Source organism: Lithobates pipiens, unplaced genomic scaffold (genome assembly GCF_037356315.1).
Source record: "Lithobates pipiens isolate NorthernLeopardFrog02 unplaced genomic scaffold, aLitPip1_a1.2 Scaffold_3, whole genome shotgun sequence".
NCBI lineage: Eukaryota > Metazoa > Chordata > Amphibia > Anura > Ranidae > Lithobates > Lithobates pipiens.
This window is the reverse complement of record NW_027507790.1, coordinates 184,623,643-184,649,944: the sequence shown is the minus strand read 5'-3', so window position 1 is coordinate 184,649,944 and position 26,302 is coordinate 184,623,643. Positions and strand designations below refer to the sequence as shown.

At 43.7% G+C, this 26,302-nt stretch overlaps 1 protein-coding gene across 1 annotated transcript in view; it reads right to left on the bottom strand.

Moving 5' to 3' along the window:
• Nucleotides 1-26,302, bottom strand: part of TENT2 (terminal nucleotidyltransferase 2) — a 74,470-nt gene that overhangs the window by 33,670 nt on the left and 14,498 nt on the right. Inside the window, exons 2-5 of the mRNA XM_077462603.1 lie at nt 25,479-25,604; nt 8,156-8,408; nt 3,634-3,748; nt 3,466-3,557 (exon numbers count right to left, since the gene is read on the bottom strand). Of these exons, the coding sequence (XP_077318729.1) occupies nt 3,466-3,557; nt 3,634-3,748; nt 8,156-8,408; nt 25,479-25,594 (576 nt within the window). The 5' untranslated portion in view covers nt 25,595-25,604. The remainder of the gene's footprint in view (nt 1-3,465; nt 3,558-3,633; nt 3,749-8,155; nt 8,409-25,478; nt 25,605-26,302) is intronic.

The window sequence follows — 26,302 nt, the reverse complement described above, 5'->3', positions numbered from 1 at the left end:
TGGGTTAGTCTACATAAAGTGGTATTTCAGGTATATGCAGTGCTTAGTACAATTAGTCATCCCTTGGCTAGAATAACTTGCATGTCCCGAGGAGACTCTGATGGTTAGATCAACACGCCCTGGAGTTTTTGTTGGATCCACACCCATCTTTGGATTCTCCCATTAAACCTCCTTCATGTAAAATAAACTTTCATAGGCAAAGCAGGTATGTCCACCTGCTGGATGCATACTTATGAGCTGTTTTTTTTGGTTTAGAATCACACTTACCTAGGTGGATGCAGCATCAGTCCCCTGGCGCCTCTGCCGTGTACACACTGTCGTATATTCAGACGGAAAAGGTCAGATCGGATCATATTGTCAGAAAATCCGATCATGTGTGGGCTCTATCGGACTTTTTCCATCGAAAAAAAAAAAAATTTGAAAGCAGGATCTCAAATTTTCCAACAAAAAAAATCCGATCGGACTTTTTCCGATAGTTTGTAGAGAATTCCAATCGGACAAAGTGCCATGCATGCTCAGATCAAATTACGAGACCAAAGCTAATGGCTACTAGCCTCAACATAGTCCTGTCGTAATGAACGTACGTCACCTCGGTCCGAACGATCAGATTTTCTGACAACTTTGTCCAACCGCCAGTATGCAACACCAGTTTAGGAGAAAATCCGTTGGGGAAAAAACCCCCGTTGTCGGAATGTCTGACCATGTGTACAAGGCATTACACTGAGAACTGAGCAATCAAACACCGCTGATCGCTCGGTTCTCACAGCTCCCTGAGCAGAGAGCTGGTGACTGTCATTGGGTGAAAATATAAGGCATGTCAACTTCATGTTAGTGGTCCGCAGGATTCAAAATTGTGAGTTTGGTGGTCCGCGAGGTCCAAAAGGTTGGCAACCACTGCTCTAGACCAGTGCTTCTCAACCATTTTTCAGTCAAGGCACCCTTTTAAAAAAAAAAAAAAAAAAAAAAAAAAAAAAAAAAAAAAGGGACAATCTCAAGGCACCCCATTCTAAAATGCAAAAGCTATAGTTGTTCATAATGCAGCAACATCCACACATGTAGAACGCCCAATGTTAGAGGAGATTTATTCCTCCAAAGCAAACTGGTACTGACTAGTATCCCAATATCGCTTTTCCCTCAGTTTTTCTCCATCAGTTAGCCAATGTGAAACCAACGCTTGAAGCAGCCATTTTTTAGATTCTGATCTTCTATCGCCAATTTAAGCATATGATTTATGTAGAAATTACAGGAAACTTAGCAGCCTAGCATTGTGCAATATGGGGGGGGGGGGGCTTGCTTTCTTTTCAGTTCTACATTTCAGTTGTAAATGCTGTACAGAGAATAGTCTATATTGCAAAACTACCACGTGAAGCAAAAATACAACACTTCCCTCAACATTGGTTTTTCTCCCATTTCTCATACATAGGATGAGTGTTGACTTCCATTTACAGGAGGTGCAGTATGATGGGCTCCCAGGTTTGCCTGCTTTTTGGACTTGGGGTTAAAAAAAAAACAGGCCGCAAGTTTACCTCATAAACTTCACTTCAGGAAGTTAGTTATAAGTAAGATTTACAAAAAACTAAAGTTAACCGCTTGTCGACCGCCTCACGCCGATATGTCGGCAGAAGGGCTCGTACAGGCACAATCACGTACCTGTACGTTGCCCTTTAAGAGGCGGCCAGCGGGCACCAAGCCCCACGAGTCCGGTCGCGGGACTGCGGACTCAATCGCCGCGGGGATCTCTGCGATCGCCTCACGGGGAGATGCTCATGTAAATTAGCATCTCCCCGTTCTGCCTGGTGACAGTGTCACTGATCTCTGCTCCCTGTCATTGGGAGCAGAGATCAGCAACGTGTCACATGTAGCCACACCACTCCCCCCCCCCCCACCCCAGAATTAGAAACACCCCAGGACACACTTAACCCCTACACTGCCCCCTAGTGGTTAACCCCTTCACTGCCAGTGTCATTTACATAGGAATCAGTGCATTTGTATAAATGACAATGGTCCCAAAAATGTGTCAAAAATGTCCGATGTGTCTGCCATAATGTCGCAGTCAAGATAAAAATCGCCGATCGCCGCCATTACTAGTGAAAATGAATAAAACCGCCATTAAACTATCCCCTATTTTTTAAACACTAACTTTTGCACAAACCAATCCATAAATGCTAATTGCGATTTTTTTTACCAAAAATATGTAGAATACGTATCAGCCTAAACTGAGGGGGAAAAAAAAAAATGTATATCTTTTTTTTTTAATATTATAGCAAAATGTAAAAAATGTGTGTTTTTTTCAAAGTTGTCACCCTTTTTGTTTATAGCGCAAAAAATATTAAAAAAATAAATAGCAGGGGCAATCAAATACCACCAAAAGAAAGCCCTATTTGTGGGAAAATGCCAAATCACAAAAAGTGCTCTGGTAAGGAAGGGGGTAAATTCTTCCAGGGCTAAAGTGGTTAAACAATATTTATTGATCTTATAAATCATGTTCAAAGCATGCAGAAAAAAAACCCCTCAAAAACACACACATACTATTAAAATGGGGCAATAATTACCATAATTTTTTTTCCCCTTTAAAAAGGATGGGTCAGTTGTGCAATTCATTTTGCAATCCTGTGACCAGTTTCCAGCAGAGAGCGGTCTGAAGTCCGGCCTCTGCTGACGTCACTGGAATCTGTCCAGGCACCGCGTCATCATGACAAAGTCTGGCTCCACCAGGTGCCTGGATTGATGCCTGTCTCAGCCTTTTAGCGAGCCGCTGAGAGGCTGAGACAGCCACTCCCTGGCCCTCCACAGCTCAGCACTACAATGAGCGTGGAGGAGCAGACCGGAGAGCTGCTGATTGACAGGTAGCAGCATTCCGCTCGGTGAGTTGAGAGAACCGAGCCATCGGCAGTGTTCGATCGCTCAGTTCTCAGTGCAGAGACGCTGGGGGACAGATGCAGCATCCACCTAGGCAAGTATGATGGGTTAAAAAAACAAACAAAAAAAAAAAACCCATGCGTCTCTTTTAAAGAAAGTGGATGTAAAAGACCTTCATTCCCCCTGGCCTTCATGTGGGAGCAAGAATCTTCAAACATGCAACTTGCAGGTGCAATGACTAACCACTGGTGACTATGAGTAAGCGCTATTCAGTGTGAAACGCGGAAGAAATTAAGCCTTCTTTATGTTGCTCTATTAAGCCTTGAATAAATATTTTACACACAGCATCTCTATATCTTGCGGGGGCTACCTGCCAACACCTGGCTATAGCAGGATGCACTCTATAGGTACCCGCACTTCTGACTCTAAAGAATCTGCATCTAAAAAGAGGAGAGGGTAAAAAAGGAGGACCATTCTAAAAAGGTCCACTTTATTATTTAAAATAAAAAAATTACACTGGGTAACAGTGTCCCTTTAACGCAGCTAAAATAAAACTAACTGGCAATTCCACATTCTATATAACGAAAGCTGAGCACAAGTACTTACTGGCTCCTCTTTGATAACCAAGCACAAATCTGCATCGCTGCTCCTTGTGCCAAACCCATTGAGCGAAGAGCCAACCAAGTATAGCCTGCTCTCTAGAAAGAGTAAAGGATAATGGTGAAACAAAATAACAGGCAACAAATAGTTCAAACCAGCTGTCTAAGTACCTACGGGGAAAGATTTGCTGAATTTCTCTCTGGAGTTCTGCTCTACAGACATCTTTCTTTTTCAAGTCAGTAACTTGCTGCTGACAGGCTTGAAACAAGTCCAAAATCTGCTGGCTCAGCTGCAGAGGAGTAACAGAAGTCAAAAGCATATTTCAGGTCACAGAACATACATTCATTTTAATGTTGCATTTTACAATGGTATGTGGATTAACATCTCTAAAACATTACAAGCAAGTAAAGCTGTAAATCACTAAGGCCCCTTTCACATTGGGGCAGGGGTGCGTCAGCTGTAAAGCGCCACTATTTTTAGCGGTGCTTCATCATCGGATTTGCGGCTCTATTCGGCTGCTAGCGGGGCGGTTTTACCCCTGCTAGCAGACGAGAAAGGGTTAAAAACTACCGCAAAGGGCCTCTGCCCCATTGATTCCAATGGGCAGGTGTATACACCGCTCCAAAAGATGCTGCTAGCAGGGCTTTCACCATCCTGCTAGCGCACCACTCCAGTGTGAAAGCCCTGGGGGCTTTCACACTGGAAACACAGCAGCGGCTGTTTCAGGCAAGTTTGCAGCCGCTATTTTTAGCGCAATAGAGCCTGCAAAATGACCCAGTGTGAGAGGGGTCTAAAGTTTGCACATTTGCAAATGAAAGATGCACTGCCTCTCCACACTGAACTCAGGAAGGGGTAACATAGAAGGTACCACCAATAACCAGCTCATTACAGGAAGCCCATTAAAGGGAATCTGTTAAGACAGAAATACAGGAGGCAACATTGCCAACTAATCCTTTTGAAGGGGGCCTATACTTGCACACAAATTTATATATTATATACACTAATATATATATCTGTCTAGCCAGCCCCAAAATTGACTTCCCTTACACAGCACGGCCAGATAGATGACTCCACCTTCTAGTCAAAGAATACGGTGGTGCAAACTCCCTGCCTCTACTAAAAAAGGGACAACGAGAACAGCAGCAGACTGATGGAATCATCTCTCTACTCCTCCTATCAGCATAGTCCTTGTCTGAACAGTTGCATGCAGCCCAGCCTGAATGGTGCTGTAGAAAGGATTGTGAACAGAAGATTATTCTAAATTCAACTACTTACATTTGCTGCTTTTTAAAAAAAGGACTTTAAGCTGCAAATAAAAAGCCTGAACAAAAAAAACATTAAGAGCCTATTCACAACAATTGCGTTGGGCTGCATTGCTTAAAGCAGAGCTCCACCCAAATAGGGAAGCTCCGCTTGTCTGCCTCGTCCCCCCTACTCCAGTGCCACATTTGGCGGATGTGGAGGGGGGGGGGGGGGTGTCAATGCTTCACTGCCTGTTTCCCTTACCCAAGAATAGCAGCGCCAGCATCCACGTGCCAATTCAATGATCCTTGAAAAGGTAAGTGCCAAATAGTAAAAGTCAGCATAAGCTGGTGGTGGAGGCTTCGGCTGGAGTTGAGTTCCGCTTTAACGTAGATTAAATGCAATAAATAAATACAAAATCCATTGCTTTCAATATTTTCAAACCAACATGTTGCATTTGGGTTCGCTATGTGAAAATGGAACATGCTTTATTTAAAATACAGCCAATGTACTCTGGTGCACTACAATCCACAATGCATCACAGATTAGTGCATGTTAAGGAAAGAAAAATAGTGCATTTTGTTGTCTGCAGTGAGCAAAAAAAAAAAAAAAAAAAAAAAAAAAAAACAAACCTGAGCGTAGCGTTTTCAAGCAGAAAATTGCACGAATTTGCCTCGTCTTTTACCACGATTTGCCACGATTTTGTGCAGGGCAAAAGGTCACCAATGTTAAAAGAATAAAAAACCGCCCAAATCTGCTCAAGTCGAGTGACAAAAAAGGGTCCGGAACTTGTTTGAGCTTCAGGCGTTCGGGTTCAGGTGACGTGACCTGGAGATGTGAACCATCTCCATTGAGAATAATAGATTTTTTCCCCTCTAGCGTTTTGTAGCTTCAGGCTTCAAGCTACAAAATGCTCAGGTGTGAATGGGGTCTAAAAGAAAAATATGTGTTTCCTTTATTTTTTGCTTACATCTATTCTATGTGAGCTGCTGATATCTATAAATCCTTCCAGCCCTCTCAGAAGTGCCCCCATTCTGTTAAAATCAAGCTAAATACCTGTGGGAGGGGCTACAGACTTTCATACAGTGTAATACCGACAATGGTCTGGCTCTGGATCCACCCACTTTCCTGTCATTTTGTTTGATGTCGCCCCTCTGCTCGCAGCGTAGCTGCGCCGTCTTCCCCTTCATCCCCCCTCCCTTCTACCTCTGCAGCATGTTTTGATCGTCAGACAAATCCAGCAAGGATAAGAGCACTTCAGTCAGTGACTAAAAGGTAGGAGAAGTCACGGATGGTAATATGTAGAGGAGATTTACATACACAGCACTATCTTCCAGAGTGAAAACAATATATTTGTAAAGCAGAATACACATATAGATGTGACAGCACACAGGCATTGCATGCATTACTGGTATAGTAAAATGAAATAAAATCAGAGCTAACATTATGAATGAATCCTTTTATTGATTTATCTGGATTTTTACATGAGACAACAAAACCATCCATTCACATCTACTTGTATTTTCATACTGAAGCACAGAGCTCCTCAGACATGGACAGAGCTTTGATCCCCCATAATTTGTGCATTACCTATAGTAGTAATGTTCCCTTCATTGTAAATCGTGTATTACAGGATCACACTGGGGATGATGGGATTGTATAGGAGTACAGAGGATGGGGTGGGGGGGGGGGATAGGATCAGTGCAGAGGGATGGTGGTGACAGAGACAGAGGTACGATTTGTACGTACAATAAAAAAAGGAGACTCTGGGGACATATCAGGTGTCACTTTAGATGTGGGAGAGGCGTCAGTCTCCCTCTCCTATGTACTGTACACAGGCATGCTCTCTACACATAGCACTGTGTTAATTTCAGAGAACAGGCACAGGTCACTATGATGCTCACCAGGTCTCCTCTTTTGATATAACAGTGCTGTGTGCAGAGTTTACCCGTGTTCATATGAGTTTTCGGTGACAATCCCCCCCTCCCCCCCATCGGCTGGAGGAGACACTGACATGAACTTTGAATAAGTGATATGGGGGGGGGGGAGAATTCAGAGGACTCAGGAAGGAACATCAAAGTTCAGGGAAGAGGCGACCTTGCAGATAACATCCAGGGAAGAGGTGAAGGTGAGAATTTCATTGTTTATCACACCGTCTCTGCTTCCGGGTTTTAGCTGGGGACACACTGCCATGGAAAGAGGAGGCATGTGAAGAACGTGCTCATTCTAGATAGCAGCCTGGGTGTGCACCTTTTCATCAAACACTCCCACGTGTCCTCCAGAGGGAGGGAGTGAAGGAGAGGCTGAATTGTGGAGCCGTTTCCACCCCCTAAAAACGTTTCAACTGAGAAACAACCATTAGAGGCTGGATTCTGGACACTTCAAAAGACTATTCTGCAAAAATTATAAGGCTGAGGAAAGAAAGAAATGCAATGCAGGTATGAGGGTAGCATGTACTACCTAATCCTTTTTGCATTTCCATAGTTCTCCTTTAAATATTTTAAAGTGGCTGTCAACCCACTTCTATAAAAAGCTCACATCGCCTCTTTAATAGAAAAAGTGCCCGTGAATATAATTATATATATATATATTATATACACACACACATATACACACACACACACATATATATAACTTTCGGCTTTTTGCCCGATATGTTTCGGCGGCCGAAATTTCGGTGCATTTTTATAATTATATATATATAATGCCGATCTGTACCTATATCACAGCAGCTCCCAGCGATCAGGGGACTCCTTGGCTCTCTCTCTCCTCTGCCCGGGCCGACAGATCCAGCGGGCAGGGCCGAGCACTGCCACCGACGTCAGCCGGAGAGGAGAGAGACGCGCTGTGTTATAGGTGCAGATAAACTTTTTTTTTATATAACACAGGTGCACTTAGTATATTATAGGGGAAGGTAGCATTTTATATTACGAGAGGAGCAGGAGCTAAAGGGGCAGGCACTGACAGGAGCAGATAGGCAGGGAGAGCACGGGGGAGAGGACAGAGGAGGGCTGCGGATAATGGAGGCACAAACTGAACACGGCGTCAGGGCTCAGCAGCCATCATACACTGTGGTCAGCTTACAGGGGGGAGGGCAGAGCTAGGCAGGATCAGCCAGGTTGTTTTTAGGTGTGACATGGGGCCAAAATTACACAGCACAAGCACTGTGCCGTATAACATGCTTTAAGGGAACAGGATCTGGGATTTTGTTTGTTTGGGGTTAACAAATGCTTTAATGTTTATTGTTTAATTTTACTTTAAGTGACTCCTATAGCATTACCATACTAAGACCACTTTTCAAATGTAACTGTGTTACCAAACTGCAAGCCCAGTTGACCTTCAGAGCTGCATAAGAGCTTACAAAAAGAAACTCACTTTTTCCTGAACAAGCAAGTCAAATTCCTACACATTGGTTATTGTATTAGAAAATAGTAGTAGTAGTATTCACAAATACCTTGTCTTTAGCAACAGGCAAAGTGGTATCTATAAGGTCAAACAACCATGCATCTCCAGGCGTTGAAACCTGCCCATTTAACTCGTGTGGTGGTGGCGCCAGCCTAAGCGGCAGTCCCACAGATCCTGGGAAATGGTGGCGGTGGTCATCTCTTAAAGGCACTGCTTGGTGGATAATAGAGGAAGGCTGTTGAGGGGATTGAAACCTTTGCCTTTTAACATCATACTGCCCATTGCCTTCGTCGCTTCTCCTCCTGTAGATGAAAGAAAAAAAAAAGAAAAGAAAAAAAAGAAAAAGAAAAAGAAAAAAGAAAAAAGAAAAAAAAAAACACAACGTAGTGTTGTCATCTCTTACACTGTAAAAACCACCACCAGCAATGAATGTACAAATAAGTGATATATATGAAAGGACTCCAGTGATTTGGTGAAAGTGAAAGATGCTTAGCACAGAACAGTTTTCTTTAAGACAAGCAGATAGAATGACAGGATAAACATTTAGATATATCCCGTCAGAGAAATATGGGGGATGCCACTGCTGACCACTTCTTAAAAATGCTGGTTGCCTGGCTGTTACACTGACCTTTTGGTGTCAATACATTCTCCATTAATCAGCCGTAACCAGTATGGAAATAGAAAAACCCAACTTTTTTTTCTCTGTGTCAAAATACTTGACGAAAGTTAACCAAAGTATTTAAACAGGATGATCGGCATAAAAGCCAGAAAGTAAGCTTTTTTTATAAGGAGAGTGCATCAATGGCATGCTTCTCTTATGATAGGTTGACACGTTATACTTTAACCCATAAAAAAAACAAAACACACACTATACTCAGCAGTGCATAAATTAAATTTCTTGTTATAGTGAGGAAAATGGAACCTGAAGAGCTTACCGTAAAAGTAATTCAAAATGTAGAATCTGTCTAAGTAAAAAGGATAATCTGGGCAAAAAAGAACCCAAATTGGCACGTTTTTACATCTTCAAATTGCAAACAAAAGCACACGGTTTATAAAGATGGAACATTTAAAACAGTACCATAAAAAAAAAAAAAAATATTTTACCTTTAAATAGCAGTGACTGAGCACCAACCAAGTCATTGTACCTAGGCACAATGGGGTTGATTTCCTAAAATTGGAGAGTGCAAAATCTGGTGCAGCTGTGCATGGTAGCCAATCAGCTTCTAACCTCAGCTTGTTCAATTACACTTTGACAGATAAACCTGGAAGCCAATCTACTTGTATGGCAGATTCTTACTACGGCACTGGCCTTCTGGGGAGAAGTTGGTACATGGTGCAAGTTAAATCAAAACTTCAGCCAAAAGAGGAAGGACTGCTCGTTTACCTCCTTCCCACCTCTTTAGCACTTTGGTTACTCATTTGGGGGGAGCTCATGTACGTGTTTTGCGATCCCATAAAAAAATTATGAGAATGCTCAACTCGCTTCAAGCAGGTCAAACTGATGTCATCCGCACAATCCCTTACAGCAGGGGTGTCAACCTTATTTCATCCTGGGCCACATCAGCATTATGAATGTCCTCAAAAGGCCGGTTTTATCTGTAAGAACAGTTGTCCATAGAACCGCTCCCCCACCCCATTACAATAGATCCCTCCAACCTCCCTTACATCACTGTACCCTCCTCCATCCTTAATATTTTCTGCTGCATCGAAGAAGCTGGGGGGGGAGGGGGGGGGGGAAGCAGAAAGTGCAGGGTCTGGAGGAGGACCAGAGGACGACTCTCCTCTCTGCTGCCGACTGTTGAGATGAGGTGGGTGCAGCAGCTCCAGAAGAGGTGCAAGGGCCACATAAAATGGCCTGGTGGGCTGGATTAGGCCCACAGGTCTTGTGTTTGACACACGTGCCTTACAGTATTAACAGCATTTAAAATCGCTTTATTTTGAAGCTGAAGTTTAGGGGGGGGGGGGGGGGGAGAAAACTTGAGTGGTCCTTATCATAAACTATTCAAAGCCGCTTGTTCACTCCTGCATGCCTGTTAAAATTAGTAGGAGCGGCTGTATCTGTACAGCTACTACATCCCCATAAAGTTACATAGGTCTGCCTGCACTCAGTTCCTATAGGCTCCAGATACATAAACAAAATCTGCCCATTCATGCTGTACAGGCCAAGGCACCCATGTGAACAAGACCTAAAAGTTAATAACTAATAAATTATATTGCTTGCTTTACAGAGACAGGGTGTGTTTTATTTTTTAATTTTGCAGCCTAATTTCTGTGTTAAAGTGGATGTAAACCCGATTCATGAAATTTGAGCTGGGCACAGCCGTTTTCTCATCTCTCTCCAAAGCACTATGTCTGGTAGCTGTCTTTTGCTCGTAGCTCTGTTATCAGCCTGATAACTTCTCACACGTTCTCCGAGACGGGAGATAGACGTATGTGTGTCGGGGAGGCTGCTATAAATAGATCAGCAGTAACCTTGCGGTCTAATGGCAGGAATACACAATAAGAAAGTTGGGTGAAAATGTCCATTATGCGAACGAGCGGCCGATTTTCTATTCGTTGATGACCAGCAAGTAATATTCGATATTGAGATTGTGAACGAAAAAGACAGATTGAAAAAATGAAAAATTTGTGTTTGTATCTTTTGCGAATGATATTCTATTTGTTGGTGTGAAGGTCAACTTAAAACATCTCTTGAACATGATCATGCATGAGATGAACTAGTAGACAACCCCACTCGTACACGAGACGTCAACACTACACATTAAATATATTGCCCTTTTAAAGATTTTTTTGACCAATTTAGACCAATGAACGCTGTTTCGTTGATCGAGCAATCGGTCGATTTTCTAATCCTGTATTCCTGCTATAAGAGCAGACGTCTGCACATTCCTTTCTTACTTTGCCTATGAGGAGGGGCGCGTGTGCCTTTTCTCCAATCAGCTGTCTTGGCTGTATGCCAATAATCCACTCCCAGTGCTAAGCAGGAAGAGGAAAACAGGAAGAGCACTTTCTAAGGGATATACAGTATACAGCAGATATACATGTAAAAATTATAGGGAGATGCGTTTCATTTCTGTGTATCATCTGAGGCAGTTCACTTCACTGGGTATATCTGAGGGTTCACATCCACTTTAATTTATGTATGTATACAGGTGCATCTCATAAAACTAGAATATTAAAAATGTATTTCAGTAATTCAAAAAGTGAAACTCACATTTTATATACCTTATTTATTGGCATATAACACGCACCTTTTTCCCCTTTTTTCAGGGGAAAAATGTGGGTGTGTGTTATACACCGATTGCGAGCTCTTCTGCCGGTCTTGGCAGCTTTCGACCGCCGCCGAGAATGGCCGAAAGCCGCAGAGAACAGCCGAAAATAGGCGAGAACGGCCGAGAGATACCAAGCGCCACCGAGATACACAGGACATCTGCTCTGTATCTCGGCGGCGCCATTTTTAAATGGAAAGCCTGCAAAAGAAACTGACAAGGCTGCTAATGACATGCGACGGCTGCAATGGAAGGCTGCAAACGACATGCGACGGCTGCAATGGAAGGCTGCAAACGACATGCGACGGCTGCAATGGAAGGCTGCAAACGACATGCGACGGCTGCAATGGAAGGCTGCAAACGACATGCGACGGCTGCAATGGAAGGCTGCAAACGACATGCGACGGCTGCAAACGACATGCGACGGCTGCAATGGAAGGCTGCAAACGACATGCGACGGCTGCAATGGAAGGCTGCAAACGACATGCGACGGCTGCAATGGAAGGCTGCAAACGACATGCGACGGCTGCAATGGAAGGCTGCAAACGACATGCGACGGCTGCAATCGACATGCGACGGCTGCAATGGAAGGCTGCAAACGACATGCGACGGCTGCAATGGAAGGCTGCAAACGACATGCGACGGCTGCAATGGAAGGCTGCAAACGACATGCGACGGCTGCAATGGAAGGCTGCAAACGACATGCGACGGCTGCAATGGAAGGCTGCAAACGACATGCGACGGCTGCAATGGAAGGCTGCAAACGACATGCGACGGCTGCAATGGAAGGCTGCAATCGACATGCGACGGCTGCAATCGACATGCGACGGCTGCAATCGACATGCGACGGCTGCAATGGAAGGCTGCAAACGACATGCGACGGCTGCAATGGAAGGCTGCAAACGACATGCGACGGCTGCAATGGAAGGCTGCAAACGACACTGACAAGGCTCCATTGATGGGCATTTAAATGTAAGTTTTTTTCCTTAAACTTCCCTCCTAAAAGTTTTTCTTTAAAATTCCCTCCTAAACTTGGGGTGCGCGTTATACGCCGATAAATACGGTAGATGCAGTACACACAGAGTGAAAGATTTCAAGCATCTCTCTTAATTTTGAGGTGTATGGCTTTCAGCTAGTGAAAACCCCAAATTCTGTATCTCAGAAAATTTGAATATTACATAGTACCTGAAAAAAAATGCATATAAATGTTGGCTTATTACTAAAAAGTATGTCCATGTACAGTATAGTGTGCATTCATTACTTGCGCCTTGGAATGGAACCAATCAGCCTGGGGCACTGCTGAGGTGCTATGGAAGCCCAGTTTGCATTGATAGCAGCTATCAGCTTGTCTGCATTGTTGGGTCTGGTGTCTCATCTTCTTGACAATACTCCACAGATTCTCTATGGGGTTTAGGTCAGACGAGTTTGCTGGCCAATCAAGCACAGTGATACAATTGTCATTAAATCAGGTATTGGTACTTCTGACAGTGTGGGCAGGTGTCAAGTCCTGCTGGAATATGAAATCAGCATCTCCATAAAAGCTGGTCAGCAGAGGGAAGCATGAAGTGCTATAGCATTTCCTGGTAGAGGGCTGTGCTGACTTTGAACTTGATAAAACACAGTAGACCAACACCAGCAGATGACATGGCTCTCCAAATCTCCACTGACTGGAAATTTCACACTGAACGTCATGCAAATTGGATTCTCTGCCTCTACACTCTCTTTTATAACTCTGGGACCTTGATTTCCAAACAAAATGCTAAATTTTCCAGTCCATGATGATTTGAGGAGCCATGTCATCTGCTGGTTTTGGTCCACTGTTTTATCCAGTCCAAAGTCTGCCCTCTACCAGGAATTTCTAGAGCACTTCATGCTTCCCTCTGCTGATCAGCTTTAGAGATGCCAATTTAACTTTCCTGCAGGAATTGGCACCTGCCCACACTGCCAAAAGTACCAAATGCCTGGTTTAATGACCATGTCGTCACTGTGCTTGATTGGTCAGCAAAACCTTGCCTGACCTAAACCCCAGAAAGAATCTGTGGGGTACTGTCAAGAAGATTAGACACCAGAGCCAACAATGCAGATGAGCTGATGTCCGCTATCAAAAGAAACCTGGGCATCCATAACACCTCAGTAGTGCCACAGGGTGGTCGCCTCCATGCCACGCTGCACTGATGCAGTAATACATGAAAAAAGGAGCACTGACCAAGTATTGAATGCATACTATACTGTACATGGATATTCAGTAAGCCAACAATTCTGTATTAAAAATATTTTTTTTTATTGGACTTATATAATATTCAAATTTTCTGAGATACTGAACTTTGGGTTTTCACTAGCTGTAAGCCATAATCATCACAATTTAAAAAAATGCTTGAAATATATCACTCTAACACATCTCAAAAAAAAAAAAAAAAAATTGAATTACTAAAAAAAAAAAAAAAAAAAATGATATTCTAATTTTATGACATGGTTTACACTAAGGTATTATAAAAATACCTTAGTGTAGACCAGCCTCTAAATCTATTTAAACACATAGGAACCATTAAAGTAACTTTCAGGTTCCAGGAACTCCCTGCTAAAAAAATTTGAACTAGAACTCATGATACATTGTGGGAAGAATGCTCCCTATGCTTGTGGTTAAAAATCGCTATAAAGATAAATGGTGTCAGTGGGAAAATTGATACAAAAATTTCTCAAGGAACCCCTACTAACCTCTGGAGGAACCCTGGTTAAGAAACCCTGGTGTAGACTGCATGGATATCATTAATGTGACACCAAAATCAACAAATTTTTTCCTAGCTGAGAGAAATCCATTACACATACTTAATTTCTGTACAAGGAAAGAGGTTTGGTTTTAAAGCAATTCTAAAGCAACAAGCAGGCATAACAGCCCCATGGAGACATGGCTCTGTTGCACATGCATACTCCAAGGACACAAGTCATTCAGTGGTTACAGATGAGACCCTTTCCATGTAACTAGGCGTTTACCAAGAAGGTAAAAAATATACTTAATATGTACCTTAAGGGGTAAACCACAAGATACATACATTTCCTCAGGGCATTCCTCTACTTCGAGAAGTTTATATAAGCTTATTTCCCATTGTTTTAATGTCTGATTTGGAAACTATCAATACTGCCTATATGTAAAGTGGACAGGGATGAATGCCATTTTTCTTCTTTTTTTTTTATTTTATTTAGAACAGTCTTTATCCAGGGATGTCCAACCTTTTGGCCTTCCAGGGCCACATTGTAAAAAGAGGAATGGTCTTGGGCCTCACATAAAATACATTAAAAATAAAGCTTGGTACACACAATCTGAAAATCAGCCAGTTCAGCAGGAACTGGATGACATTCTGCGCAGCTGCCTTTCCGACAGAAGCCAGTCTCACGACCGGCATCCAACCAGCAGCCGATAAGCGCTGGCAGCACTGATAAGTGGGGGGGGGGTTACTGGTTTGTCAGAACACAATAGCACAGCAGGCAAGACCACGCACAAACATCGCTTTTTTTTAGTATGGCAATCTTCATCAGTTTTTTTTTCCCATTCGGATTGCTGGGTTAAACAAATAAATAAATAAAAAAAAAAACTTAATGTCTGTACCCAGCTAAAGCATAGCTGATGAGCAGAAAAGGTTGGACAGATCACAAGTTAACTTGTGCTAGATTCCCATCTGCCACAGATCCCCCTGCACATGTACTGTAGTCCTAAGGCACGTGTCCACCATGAACCTTTTCAGCATTGTCTGTTCTGGAACTGACACTTTCGCTAGTTTTACAGAAAGCACCCCCCAAAAGAACCTTTAGTAAAATAAATTCAGAGCCTAAAAAGCCCCCTAGATCTAGCACTTACTTGCTTAGGGAGTCTCTGAATTTGCCACTGTGGCTGCTATGACCAAACTTGGCATCCCCCAACATCCCCCCATAAATTGTCCCTACAAACCCCAGCTATGTATTCCATGTCATGGACGGCATCCCTACAGCTGTGTCCGGGCTGCATTCTTAAAGTGATTTATTTTTATTTTTTTTAATAAAAATAACAGCCTTTACAAACATGTTTTACTTACCTGCTCTTCTGTAGTGGATTTGCACAGAGCAGCCTGGATCCTCTTATTCTTGGGTCCCTCTTCGGCTCTCCTGGCCCCTCCCTCTTGTCACGTGCCCCCACAGCAAGCAGCTTGCTATGGGGGCACCTGAGCCGAGCTGCAGCTTTGTTTATCCATCCAGACACAGAGCTGCCATTCAGGCCCGCTGCCTCGCTCAACAGCGCTGCTGCAGTGTCTCAGCCAATCAGAAGGGAGAGTCTCAGACAATGCTGAACAGGGATGGGGCTCAGGTAAGTATTAGGAGGTGCTGGGGAGGCTGCTGCACACAGGTTATTATCTTAATGCATTAAAATATTTAAAAAAAAAAAAAATAAAAAAAAAAAAACACCCCTCTGCCTTTCCAACTCCTTTAAGGCAGAATTCCAGGAAAAAAATAAAAAAATAAAAAAAAAGAAGAAGAAGAAGAAGAAGAGCGAAGATATACTTGCCCAACCTACTGCTCCTGCAAGCACAAGGCTGGTTCCTGTAGCTCCTGCCAGCCCCCGCAGTCTTGTGTCTGGACTGTTCCTGACATTATTGTGCCCATAAGACCAGCTCTGGAAGTGTTTTCCGGAGGATCAGGTAAGCATAGCTTTTCTGTGTGCCCCTGGACTAAACTAGCAGTTAACCCATGCAGTAGCACACTTTCTGACCCAACATACAGTATATGGCAGTCTTCTTCCAACCCTTTTTAAATCAGGGCGCCCCTGAAAAGAGTTTTTATTCTTGTGGCACACCAGTCTCCTGACACGCACACAAATACGTGGATCATTTGCAGATCTTTAGCAGACACGCAATGGTGTCATCAATTCAGAATGGCACACACCATGTTTTAGTGTGTGCAAAAATGGTGCACAAGACAAGAGGTTGGGGTGAAATGGTAAAAATCCCACTGTTTAGCTACTCTTTTAGCGTTGATGCTCTCACTCTCTCCTTGGTGGTAATGAGATACCAGCAGGAGCCAGTGGCTCTTGCCATCAATCACAGGCAACGAGGAGATATCTGGGGGGGCTGAAGGGCCAAGCCACACAGTAGGTGGTGGAGCGAGCCTGCGTGAGTGACCCCATAGCACCCAGCAGGGGAAAGGAGACGAGCGTCAGAAGGGGACATGAAAAGAAGAGAATCAGGCCGCGTACACACGCGCGGACTGTTTGCCCAACCTTGTTCGTCAAACAGTTTCGGCAAACAGTCCGCTCAAAATTTGCATGAGCGGACTTGCCCACACACGAGCGGACTGTTTCAACGAACTGTTTGCCAAACAGTCCGCTCAACTTTTGAAATGAACGGACTCGCCCACGTAAGGCGGAGGCAAATCCGCCCATTTCGAGCGCGTGTACAGGTAGGCGGGGCCCGCGAAGGAGACGTCGCGGGCTCCGCCGCCTGGAATGGGCTTAAAGGGGAACTCCAACGCCGAAAAAAATCGGCGTGGGGGTTCCCCCAAAGTCCACACCAGACCCTTGTCCGAGCACGCTACCCGGCTGGCCAGGAAAGGGGGGCGAGCGAGCGCGCCCCCCCTCCTGAGCCGTACCAGGCCGCGTGCCCTCAACATGGGGGGGTGCCTTGGGGAAGGGGGGGCCGCGCGGCCCCCCCACCCCAAAGCACCTTGTCCCCATGTTGATGAGGACAAGGGCCTCTTCCCGACAACCCTGGCCGTTGGTTGTCGGGGTCTGCGGGCAGGGGGCTTATCGGAATCCGGGAGCCCCCTTTAAGAAGGGGGCCCCCGGATACCGGCCCCCCACCCTATGTGAATGAGTATGGGGTACAATGTACCCCTACCCATTCACCTGTGAAATAAAGTACAAAAAAAAAACACAACACAGGGGAAAAAATATTTTATTGCACAGCTCCGGGGGTCTTCCGTCTTCGGGGGTCTTCTCGCCGGACTCCTCCGCTATGTGTGTGTAGCTCTTTTACTAGCGGAGGAGTCCGGCTTTCTTCCTCCCCGCCGCCGGCCTCTTCTCCCGACTTCGGGGGTCTTGTCCCCCTCTTCGGTTCTTCTGCCGGGCCACCGCGCCTTCTTGTAGCTCTTTTACAGGCGGTGGCCCGGTCTTCTGTCGCCGCTGCCTTCCGTTCTTCTGTCGCCGCCTTCGGTTCTTCTGCCGGGCCACCGCGCCTTCTTGCAGCTCTTTTACAGGCGGTGGCCCGGTCTTCTGTCGCCGCTGTCGTCGCCGCCGCCGCCGCCTTCCGTTCTTGTTCTTCTTCTTGTTCTTCTGCTTCTTCTCCTGGAGATGTTGACTTGACGAGCTCTCCGGCCGGAATGCCAGAGCCGCGCTGTGCGGTCATTTATATAGTGACAATGGGGCGGTGTCACATGGTATATGTCACATGGGTTGGTCACATGGTGACCCCGCCCCCTTACGATGCCATAGTCCCCATGTGACATCAACCCATGTGACCAACCCATGTGACATATACCATGTGACACCGCCCCATTGTCACTATATAAGTGACCGCACAGCGCGGCTCTGGCATTCCGGCCGGAGAGCTCGTCGAGTCAACATCTCCAGGAGAAGAAGCAGAAGAACAAGAAGAAGAACAAGAACGGAAGGCGGCGGCGGCGGCGACGACAGCGGCGACAGAAGACCGGGCCACCGCCTGTAAAAGAGCTGCAAGAAGGCGCGGTGGCCCGGCAGAAGAACCGAAGGCGGCGACAGAAGAACGGAAGGCAGCGGCGACAGAAGACCGGGCCACCGCCTGTAAAAGAGCTACAAGAAGGCGCGGTGGCCCGGCAGAAGAACCGAAGAGGGGGACAAGACCCCCGAAGTCGGGAGAAGAGGCCGGCGGCGGGGGAGGAAGAAAGCCGGACTCCTCCGCTAGTAAAAGAGCTACACACACATAGCGGAGGAGTCCGGCGAGAAGACCCCCGAAGACGGAAGACCCCCGGAGCTGTGCAATAAAATATTTTTTCCCGTGTTGTGTTTTTTTTTGTACTTTATTTCACAGGTGAATGGGTAGGGGTACATTGTACCCCATACTCATTCACATAGGGTGGGGGGCCGGTATCCGGGGGCCCCCTTCTTAAAGGGGGCTCCCGGATTCCGATAAGCCCCCCGCCCGCAGACCCCGACAACCAACGGCCAGGGTTGTCGGGAAGAGGCCCTTGTCCTCATCAACATGGGGACAAGGTGCTTTGGGGTGGGGGGGCCGCGCGGCCCCCCCTTCCCCAAGGCACCCCCCCATGTTGAGGGCACGCGGCCTGGTACGGCTCAGGAGGGGGGGCGCACTCGCTCGCCCCCCTTTCCTGGCCGGCCGGGTAGCGTGCTCGGACAAGGGTCTGGTGTGGACTTTGGGGGAACCCCCACGCCGATTTTTTTCGGCGTTGGAGTTCCCCTTTAAGCCCATTCCAGGCGGCGGAGCCCGCGACGTCTCCTTCGCGGGCCCCGCCTACCTGTACACGCGCTCGAAATGGGCTGACTTTCCGAGCGGGAACAGTCCGCTCATTTCGAAAGTACAGCGGACAGGCCCACACACGGGCGGACTGTTCGCTCAAACACAGTTTCAGCGGACAGTTTTTCGGAATTTCCGAAAGACTTTGTCCGTCCAACTGTCCGCTGAAACTGTCCGCTGAAAGCCCACACACGAGCGGACTGTCCGTCCAAACACTGTTCAGCGGACAAGGTTGGGCGAACAGTCCGCCCGTGTGTACGCGGCCTTAGAGCTTCTGGGTGTATATTTATAGTCACTTTAAAAATTGGAACACACCTAATCCCACATAAATACACACATGAACATACACAGTTACACACAGAGCCATTTTAAAGAAATTTGCAATACTGTACCTTTATCACTGAACTGTATGGGGGCAAGTGGAGAGCTTAGGAAGATGCCTTCCCCTTCCGTGCTTTGCACTTTACCAGCTTTACCAAGCTCCCGCTGTGCCATGAAGTGGTAGCTCGGTCTGATGTTTAAATGCTCTTCCCCTTTCACAGTGTTTTCTTCAGACTTACAAAGCATAATTTACTAGCCACTTGATCTCCCTAAGATTTTACCCTCTTCATGACCAGGCCATTATTTGCTATTCGGCACTGTGCTACTTTAAATAGTAATTCCACTGTCAGGCAACGCTGTACACGCAAATACAATTGATACCATTTATTTATTTTTACACAAATGGAGCTTTTGGTGGTATTTGATCACCACTTTATGAAATTTAGCCCATAATGTATTCCATTACATATTTTTGGGAAAAAAAATCCCAATAAACATATTAAATTGGTTTGTTAGGCTCCATTTACATCTAGGCGTTGCAATTTTACAGGTGCTTTTCCGGCGTTATTGCAGCATTTTTGTACAGGCGTTTTGAAGTTCAAAAGGTCACCAATGTAAAAACTAAAATGCCTGTAATCTGCCAAAAAAGAAGCTCATGTACATTGAGAGACGGGCGTTTTTCTTCAGGAGACAGAACGCTCAGATAACAGGGCCCATTGATTGAAATTAATGGGATTTCTTATTAGGCCTTTTTATAGCTGCGGATTAGAGCAGAAAAATGCACAAACACACCTAGATGTGAACGGAAAAGCATCTAAAAACTATGGGATATACATTAGAATTTTTTTTACATTTATCTTTACAGTAGCGATTATCTGCTTTTTTCTACAATAAAGGGCTTATTTTAGTTTTTTTTTTAACCCCATTATGTTACTAAACGTCTTAGACCTGGTTCACATCTATGCGTTTATTGGTGCTTTTTGCAGAAATGCACTACAGTTCATTTATATGGTTTCCTATGGGACACGTTCACATCTGAAAGGGTCAGGGACTTTTAACGCAAAATGGTGCTTTATTGGTTAAATATACTTCAATGGAGAAGCAGCAGAAAAGCATGTAATGCGTTTTTGCAGCAATTTGTTTTTTAATCTGCCCAAGAAAAAAATAAAAATAAATGCAAATTGCAGTAAAATCATGTGTGCAAAAATCAAAAAAATGTACAGCAAAAAGCACTGCAGAAAACGGATCAAAAGCAAACTGCATAGGTGTGAATCGAGCCTTATGCTGGTCACATAGATCAATTTTCAGATGAAAATATTCAGACGAAAAATCTTTGTACATTCGCTGAATGAAAGAATTTTGATTGAAATTTCCACTTGTTTTTAACATTAGGTTTTTAAAATGAAAGTAATTTCTGAACAAAAACCACATACATTGTCTGAAAATTCCTTTGACTAAGAAGTTTTCTATTTCCAAATTTTCCCGTCACTGTGGTTGAAAAAAAAGTCAATTTGACCCATCGGTTATTAACCAATACAATAATCAGCCAACTAATCGTTAGTTGCAGCCCTACTGAACACACACAGAGCTCTCTCCTGTCACTACCTCCACAGATAGGTGGGTCCTGGTGATAAATCATTGGTCGAGACCTGGTCATTGGCGCACATTATATATTATATATATATATATATATACACACACACACACACACACACACATATTTATTTTTTTATTTTATTTTTTTTATACACACACACACTTTTTCCCACTGCATGTATCACACATTCTGCAAAAAAAAAAAAATGTGTACACTTTGAGGGTTCAAAATATCCTAAGTTTAGCATACAGAGTTGTAAATTATAGCAAAGGGCTACAGTATGCAAAGCATGTGCCTGTTCGGGAATGCCGTCATTGTGGCCTGGCCTATCAAATGGTCAAAAGTATGGGACCCGGAAGGAAGAGCAGGTGAAGATGGAATCACCGGGGGCCCACTGGATGGGTCCCAGCGCTGTGCTGGATGACCTCATATGACAGGTAACTATGCCCTAATGTAGTAATATGCTGTGCATACTAGTACATTATGGCATAGCCCCTCTGGGGGGGCCCAAAAAAAATAAAGTTATAGCGGACTTTACTTCCGCTTTAAGTGGGCGGTCAACATGTCTCCAAGCAGGAGAAAAAAAAATAAATAAAAAATTGGCCCTTAATTGCTTTTTATATTACTCACATATGTGCACTGAGCTGCATTACAGTGCATTGTATATGTGCATTTGGTTGCAATTTAGAATGATTTGCAAAGCACCACAATGCAACAAATATAGTGAATTACCAACTATTGAAGTAACATGTGATAAACTATTTTGAACTAGCAAAAAGGTTTCAAATAGGCCATGGATGCTGAGGAACAATGCATCAAAGTAACAGGGACTGGATGTTCTCCTGAACAAGTTTTTTCTCTAAGGTGCACTACATGGCTAAACAGCACTTTGAGTTTTGCTAAATTATAAAGCTTGTTAGCTTTATAAAGTAGCCACAGCTTGAATAAAAAGCCTGCTCACTGTGAAAGCAGTGGTCTCTCTGAATAGCTCCGATGTGCCCCCTACTAAATCCAGCTATAGATGGTTCGAAACTCTGCCGGTTTAACACAGACTGGCCAAGATTTGATACATCTATGGGCAGGCTGACCACAGGAGGGATTCCCTCCCATGAACAGTTACTGTATTGATAGGAAGGCCATAGACGATGCAATTTTCCCTATAGACCTATAGCTTTGAAATGAGCTCTATATTAATTGGAGGGCACAAACTGACTCAGCAGGGGGCCTCTGCAAAGGGGTCATTGCTTCCACAGAGAGCAAGGGCTCTTCACACAAAAAAAAAAAAAAAAAAAAAAAAAAAAAAAAAAAAAAGGAAGAAGGACAGGCTCTGAGTTTCAAATTTTTAAAGACTGAACAGATATTATATACTAATATAATCTAAAATTATTTTACTGTGTAATCCTAGTGTCACTGAAAGAGTGGTAACAAATGTGAAAAAAACTGCAACAAAAATGTGAAACACACACAATAATCAAAATAAGAAAAGAAAAGCTGCGATGAATAAATTATGTGATCAAAATTTAGTGACTTGTAGATATTATCGGTACATCAGACACAATAGAGATATAAACTCTACATGTAACCCAATGTTACATCAATAATAAAAACACAACACTAATGAAGTGTACATAAAATGGAACAACGAAGACTGCAAGAACTCTCCAAATATCCAATCAGCTCCGGTGGGTTGCTAAAAAAAGATGTTCCACAAGCTATATAGTTCAAAGTGACAGTTCAGACGATGATTCCTCAACCCTCTATTCCGTAGTGACATGAAACCACGACACCCAAGAAGTGACAGGGTATAACAGGAAAGAGCATCCACCACTAATACTGCTGCTTACCAGCTTGCTAGATTTCTGGTTTAAGGAGATCACAAGTGGCTGTGGCTTTTTCCCCCAAGCCCCGAGTCTCTGTGATTGGATAGCAAGATGTTCCCAGATACTCCACTCAGGATATCCTCAGTACAAATGGTATCCACTCATTCCCCATGTAAGGATAGAAAGGCTTCCATAATGTAATTCTTTAAAAGTATTTATTAGTTAAAAACAACAATATTGCACTTTTTTGCCATAGGTATAAAAGCGCCTCGGATAGTAATCGAGCCGGCCGGCTCTCAATTGCTGCCCGTTGCTTCCGGGACAAGCGTGGTATGTGGTGACGTCAACACGCTGCTCCTCTCTACGCCATTTTGTCACAGATGACGTCTTCCAGGGGCACGGGCTGACTCGCACCATATATACACACACCCCAAACAAAGTGGGGATGTTAATGACTCAGGATCAAAAATTTGTAATAAAATAAAAGATCCTTAAAATAAAATCTATAATATCTTGGTCCCGCTCCTCTCTCTGCATCCAGATATGAGGATGATATAATTTATCTAATAATTATTAGTCAAGATATTGTAGATAAAACTCCACATCACTCCCACGTGTACAACACCCCCGAGTGGAGCCTTTGAGCGACTGGCCACCAAACCACTCCCAAAAATTCCTCAGCCTATGACAATGGGACAATTATATCACAGGGTCACTTGTTAGATTTAAAAAAAAAAATAAATAAAAAAAAAAAAGTTTCTCTTCTATTGTCAAATACCCCCTTTAGTTCGAAACGAGAGGGAGTAGACCGATTGATGTACTCTTACTAAAATACCCACTCTCCCGCCCATAAATGAATAAAACCATGGGTGGAGAGATAGGGAAGCAGCAAGCAACACATTAGAGAGTCTATTACATTAAAGTGGCCTAAATATTGTTAAAGTAAATAATAACTAAAGACTCGCTTAAAAAGAATCAACCCAACCTGCTCAAATACAACCAATAGGGTCAGCAAGGAATTCAGAGCAAGTCTACATCATTATCCTCTAACCATCATCGATATATGCATTGACATCTGTGTCAATGTTAAGGCCATGTGGGGTGTAACAGCGTACACTATGAATACATGCCATCTCAAGCCTGGCTAGTACCCCAGCCAGGGAGCTACCCCTCCAACGAGCACTGAATTTGTCAATCCCCAAAAACAGTGTATTGGCAGGGTTGCCATCGTGATGAATCGCATAATGTTTGGAGACAGAATGGAATTTGAAACAGTTTTTTTTATATTGGTGATGTGCTCCTCCAGACGAACCTGCATGGACCGTTTGGTCCTGCCAATGTACTGAAGCCCACACGGGCATTGTAATTAATACACAATGCCCATCAAGCTACATGTGATTAACGGCTCAATTTGATGTTCTCTAGAAGTACTTGTTGAAACAAAGGACTCTGTTTTCCTGTTTGCTTTTATTCAATGTGCACATCTGACACCTGCAACACTGGTAGGATGGGCCGCAACCCTATCTTGAAGGGAAGGAACTCCCCTAAAAATCAACTGTGGGTTGGCAGGTAGAAATGTTTTGATAATCCCATCATTGTCTAGCAGGTGTCCATTGTCATAGGAGAAGAATGTTTTTGATTAAATAATGTTGGGTTGAGAAGGTTGTAATAAACGATATAGCAGGTCTCTCTTGTGCCTTCCTAGGACTATCATCCAACAGTATGGATCTATTTCTGCTACCTATTCAACCGTTCTTTCCAAAGAGTCTGAATCATAGCCTCCCTCTTCCAATGTATCTTTTAGAATGCCAGCTTGAATTCTATAGTCATTCATATCTGTACAATTCCGTCTCATTCTTACGAGCTGACTCTTCAGAATTGACTTAAGCCAGGAGTCATAATGACAACTCCCCAAAAGGTATGAAGGCATTTCAGTCAGTCTTTTTTTAAAAACAAAAACCGTCTTGAATGTACCTTCACTTTTTGAAATTGTGAGGTCGAGAAAATTGATTTTTTTTTCTTGACTCGCCTCATGGACTAACCTGATAGCCCCATTAGTACTGATGGAGGAAAATAATTCAGTCAACTGGGAGGTGGTGCCATCCCATAGGAGGACATCTATATACCTAGGCCAAAAATATCAAAATGTGGGCTTCAGTCTTTATAGAGGACATCCCCCTCCCATTTGGGACTTGCGGAAAGGGGCGTAATCTACGCCCCTTTCCGCAGAGAGCTATCCCGGAAGTGGGTGCAGAATACCTGTACTGTACAGGTATCTGCACCCCCCTCCCCCCTGAAAGGTGCCAATTGTGGCGCCAGAGGGGGGGGAGGGTTCCGATGAGCGGAGGTCCACTTTAGGGTGGACCTCCGCTTTAAACAAGAGATCTAGCAAGCTGGTAAGCAGCAGTATTCTTAGTGGTGGAGGATCTTTCCCGTTATACTCTGTCACTTCATGGGTGTCACGGTTTCATGTCACTACAGAAAGAGGGTTGAGGAATCATAGTTGGAACGGTCACTTTGTCCTATATATCTTGTGGAACATCTTTTTTAGCAACCCATCAGAGCCGATTGGATATTTGGAGAGTTCTTGCAGTCTTCATTGTTCCATTTTATGTACACTTCATTAGTGTTGTGTTTATTAGTGATGTAACATTGGGTTACATGGAGAGTTTATCTCTATTGTACTTATAATATCTACAAGCCACTATATTTTGATCACATTTATTCAGTACAGCTTTTCTTTTCTTATTATATACTAGTGCATTTCCATCATCAATACGTATTCACATCTTTGCAGTTGTAAATCAATGCACAAGTTTTCCCAAAATACAACAGAAAGATTTGAGAGAGTTTAACAGAGCCACCTCAAAAAAGACATTACACAAAGACTCACTTCCTGTTCTGGAATGGAGAAGAGGAACTTGGGCTGACTAAAGGGCTGGGACTTCCATGTGACCACGATGGTGAGGACACAGGAGGCATAGGCAGAGCATTTCCACTCATCAGCATTCTAGAAAGACTAAAATATATTAGCATGTTAATACACATTTAGGAAAGTAATGATAAAAAGCAGAAACTTTTGAAACCATGTTGAAACCATAAAAAAGCAGAAACTTTAGAAACCACGTTAAAGAGAGAAATCTTCTGAAAACCAATATCTGGCCTACTCAATCCACTGCTTGTGAATGTGGAGTTGTTTAGATCTTTAAATATAATTTACTGTATTAACAATGAATAAAGACAAAACACAAAAATGAAATACATTACAGCTTACTAATCAAATGTGGTGGCTGCATTTGTTTTCTTTAATTTCCTAGTTTTTTTTTTCCACCTGGTGATGCAGCCATTGTGTCTTATTCAGACAAATTACCCCAGTAAAAGTGGCAGTTTGAGGGTTAAAACAAACCATTTAACCTTGTTATGGGGGCTTACAATGGTCAGATTTGATTTTGGTAAGATCTTTAACCACTTCAGCTTCAGATGTACACCCCTTCATGACCAGGCCTTTTTTTGCGATACAACACTGCGTTACTTTTTGTTTGTGCTTAGAGTTGCACGATTCTTGGAAAAATTTTAATCACAAATTTTTTGCTTGGAAGATAATTATCTCACGATTCTCATGGCTTAAGATTATCTTTCATATTATAGAAAAAAATTTTTTTTTTAAATTGGGCTTACTTTACAGTTGTTTTTTTCAATAAAGTACTTTTTCCCCCC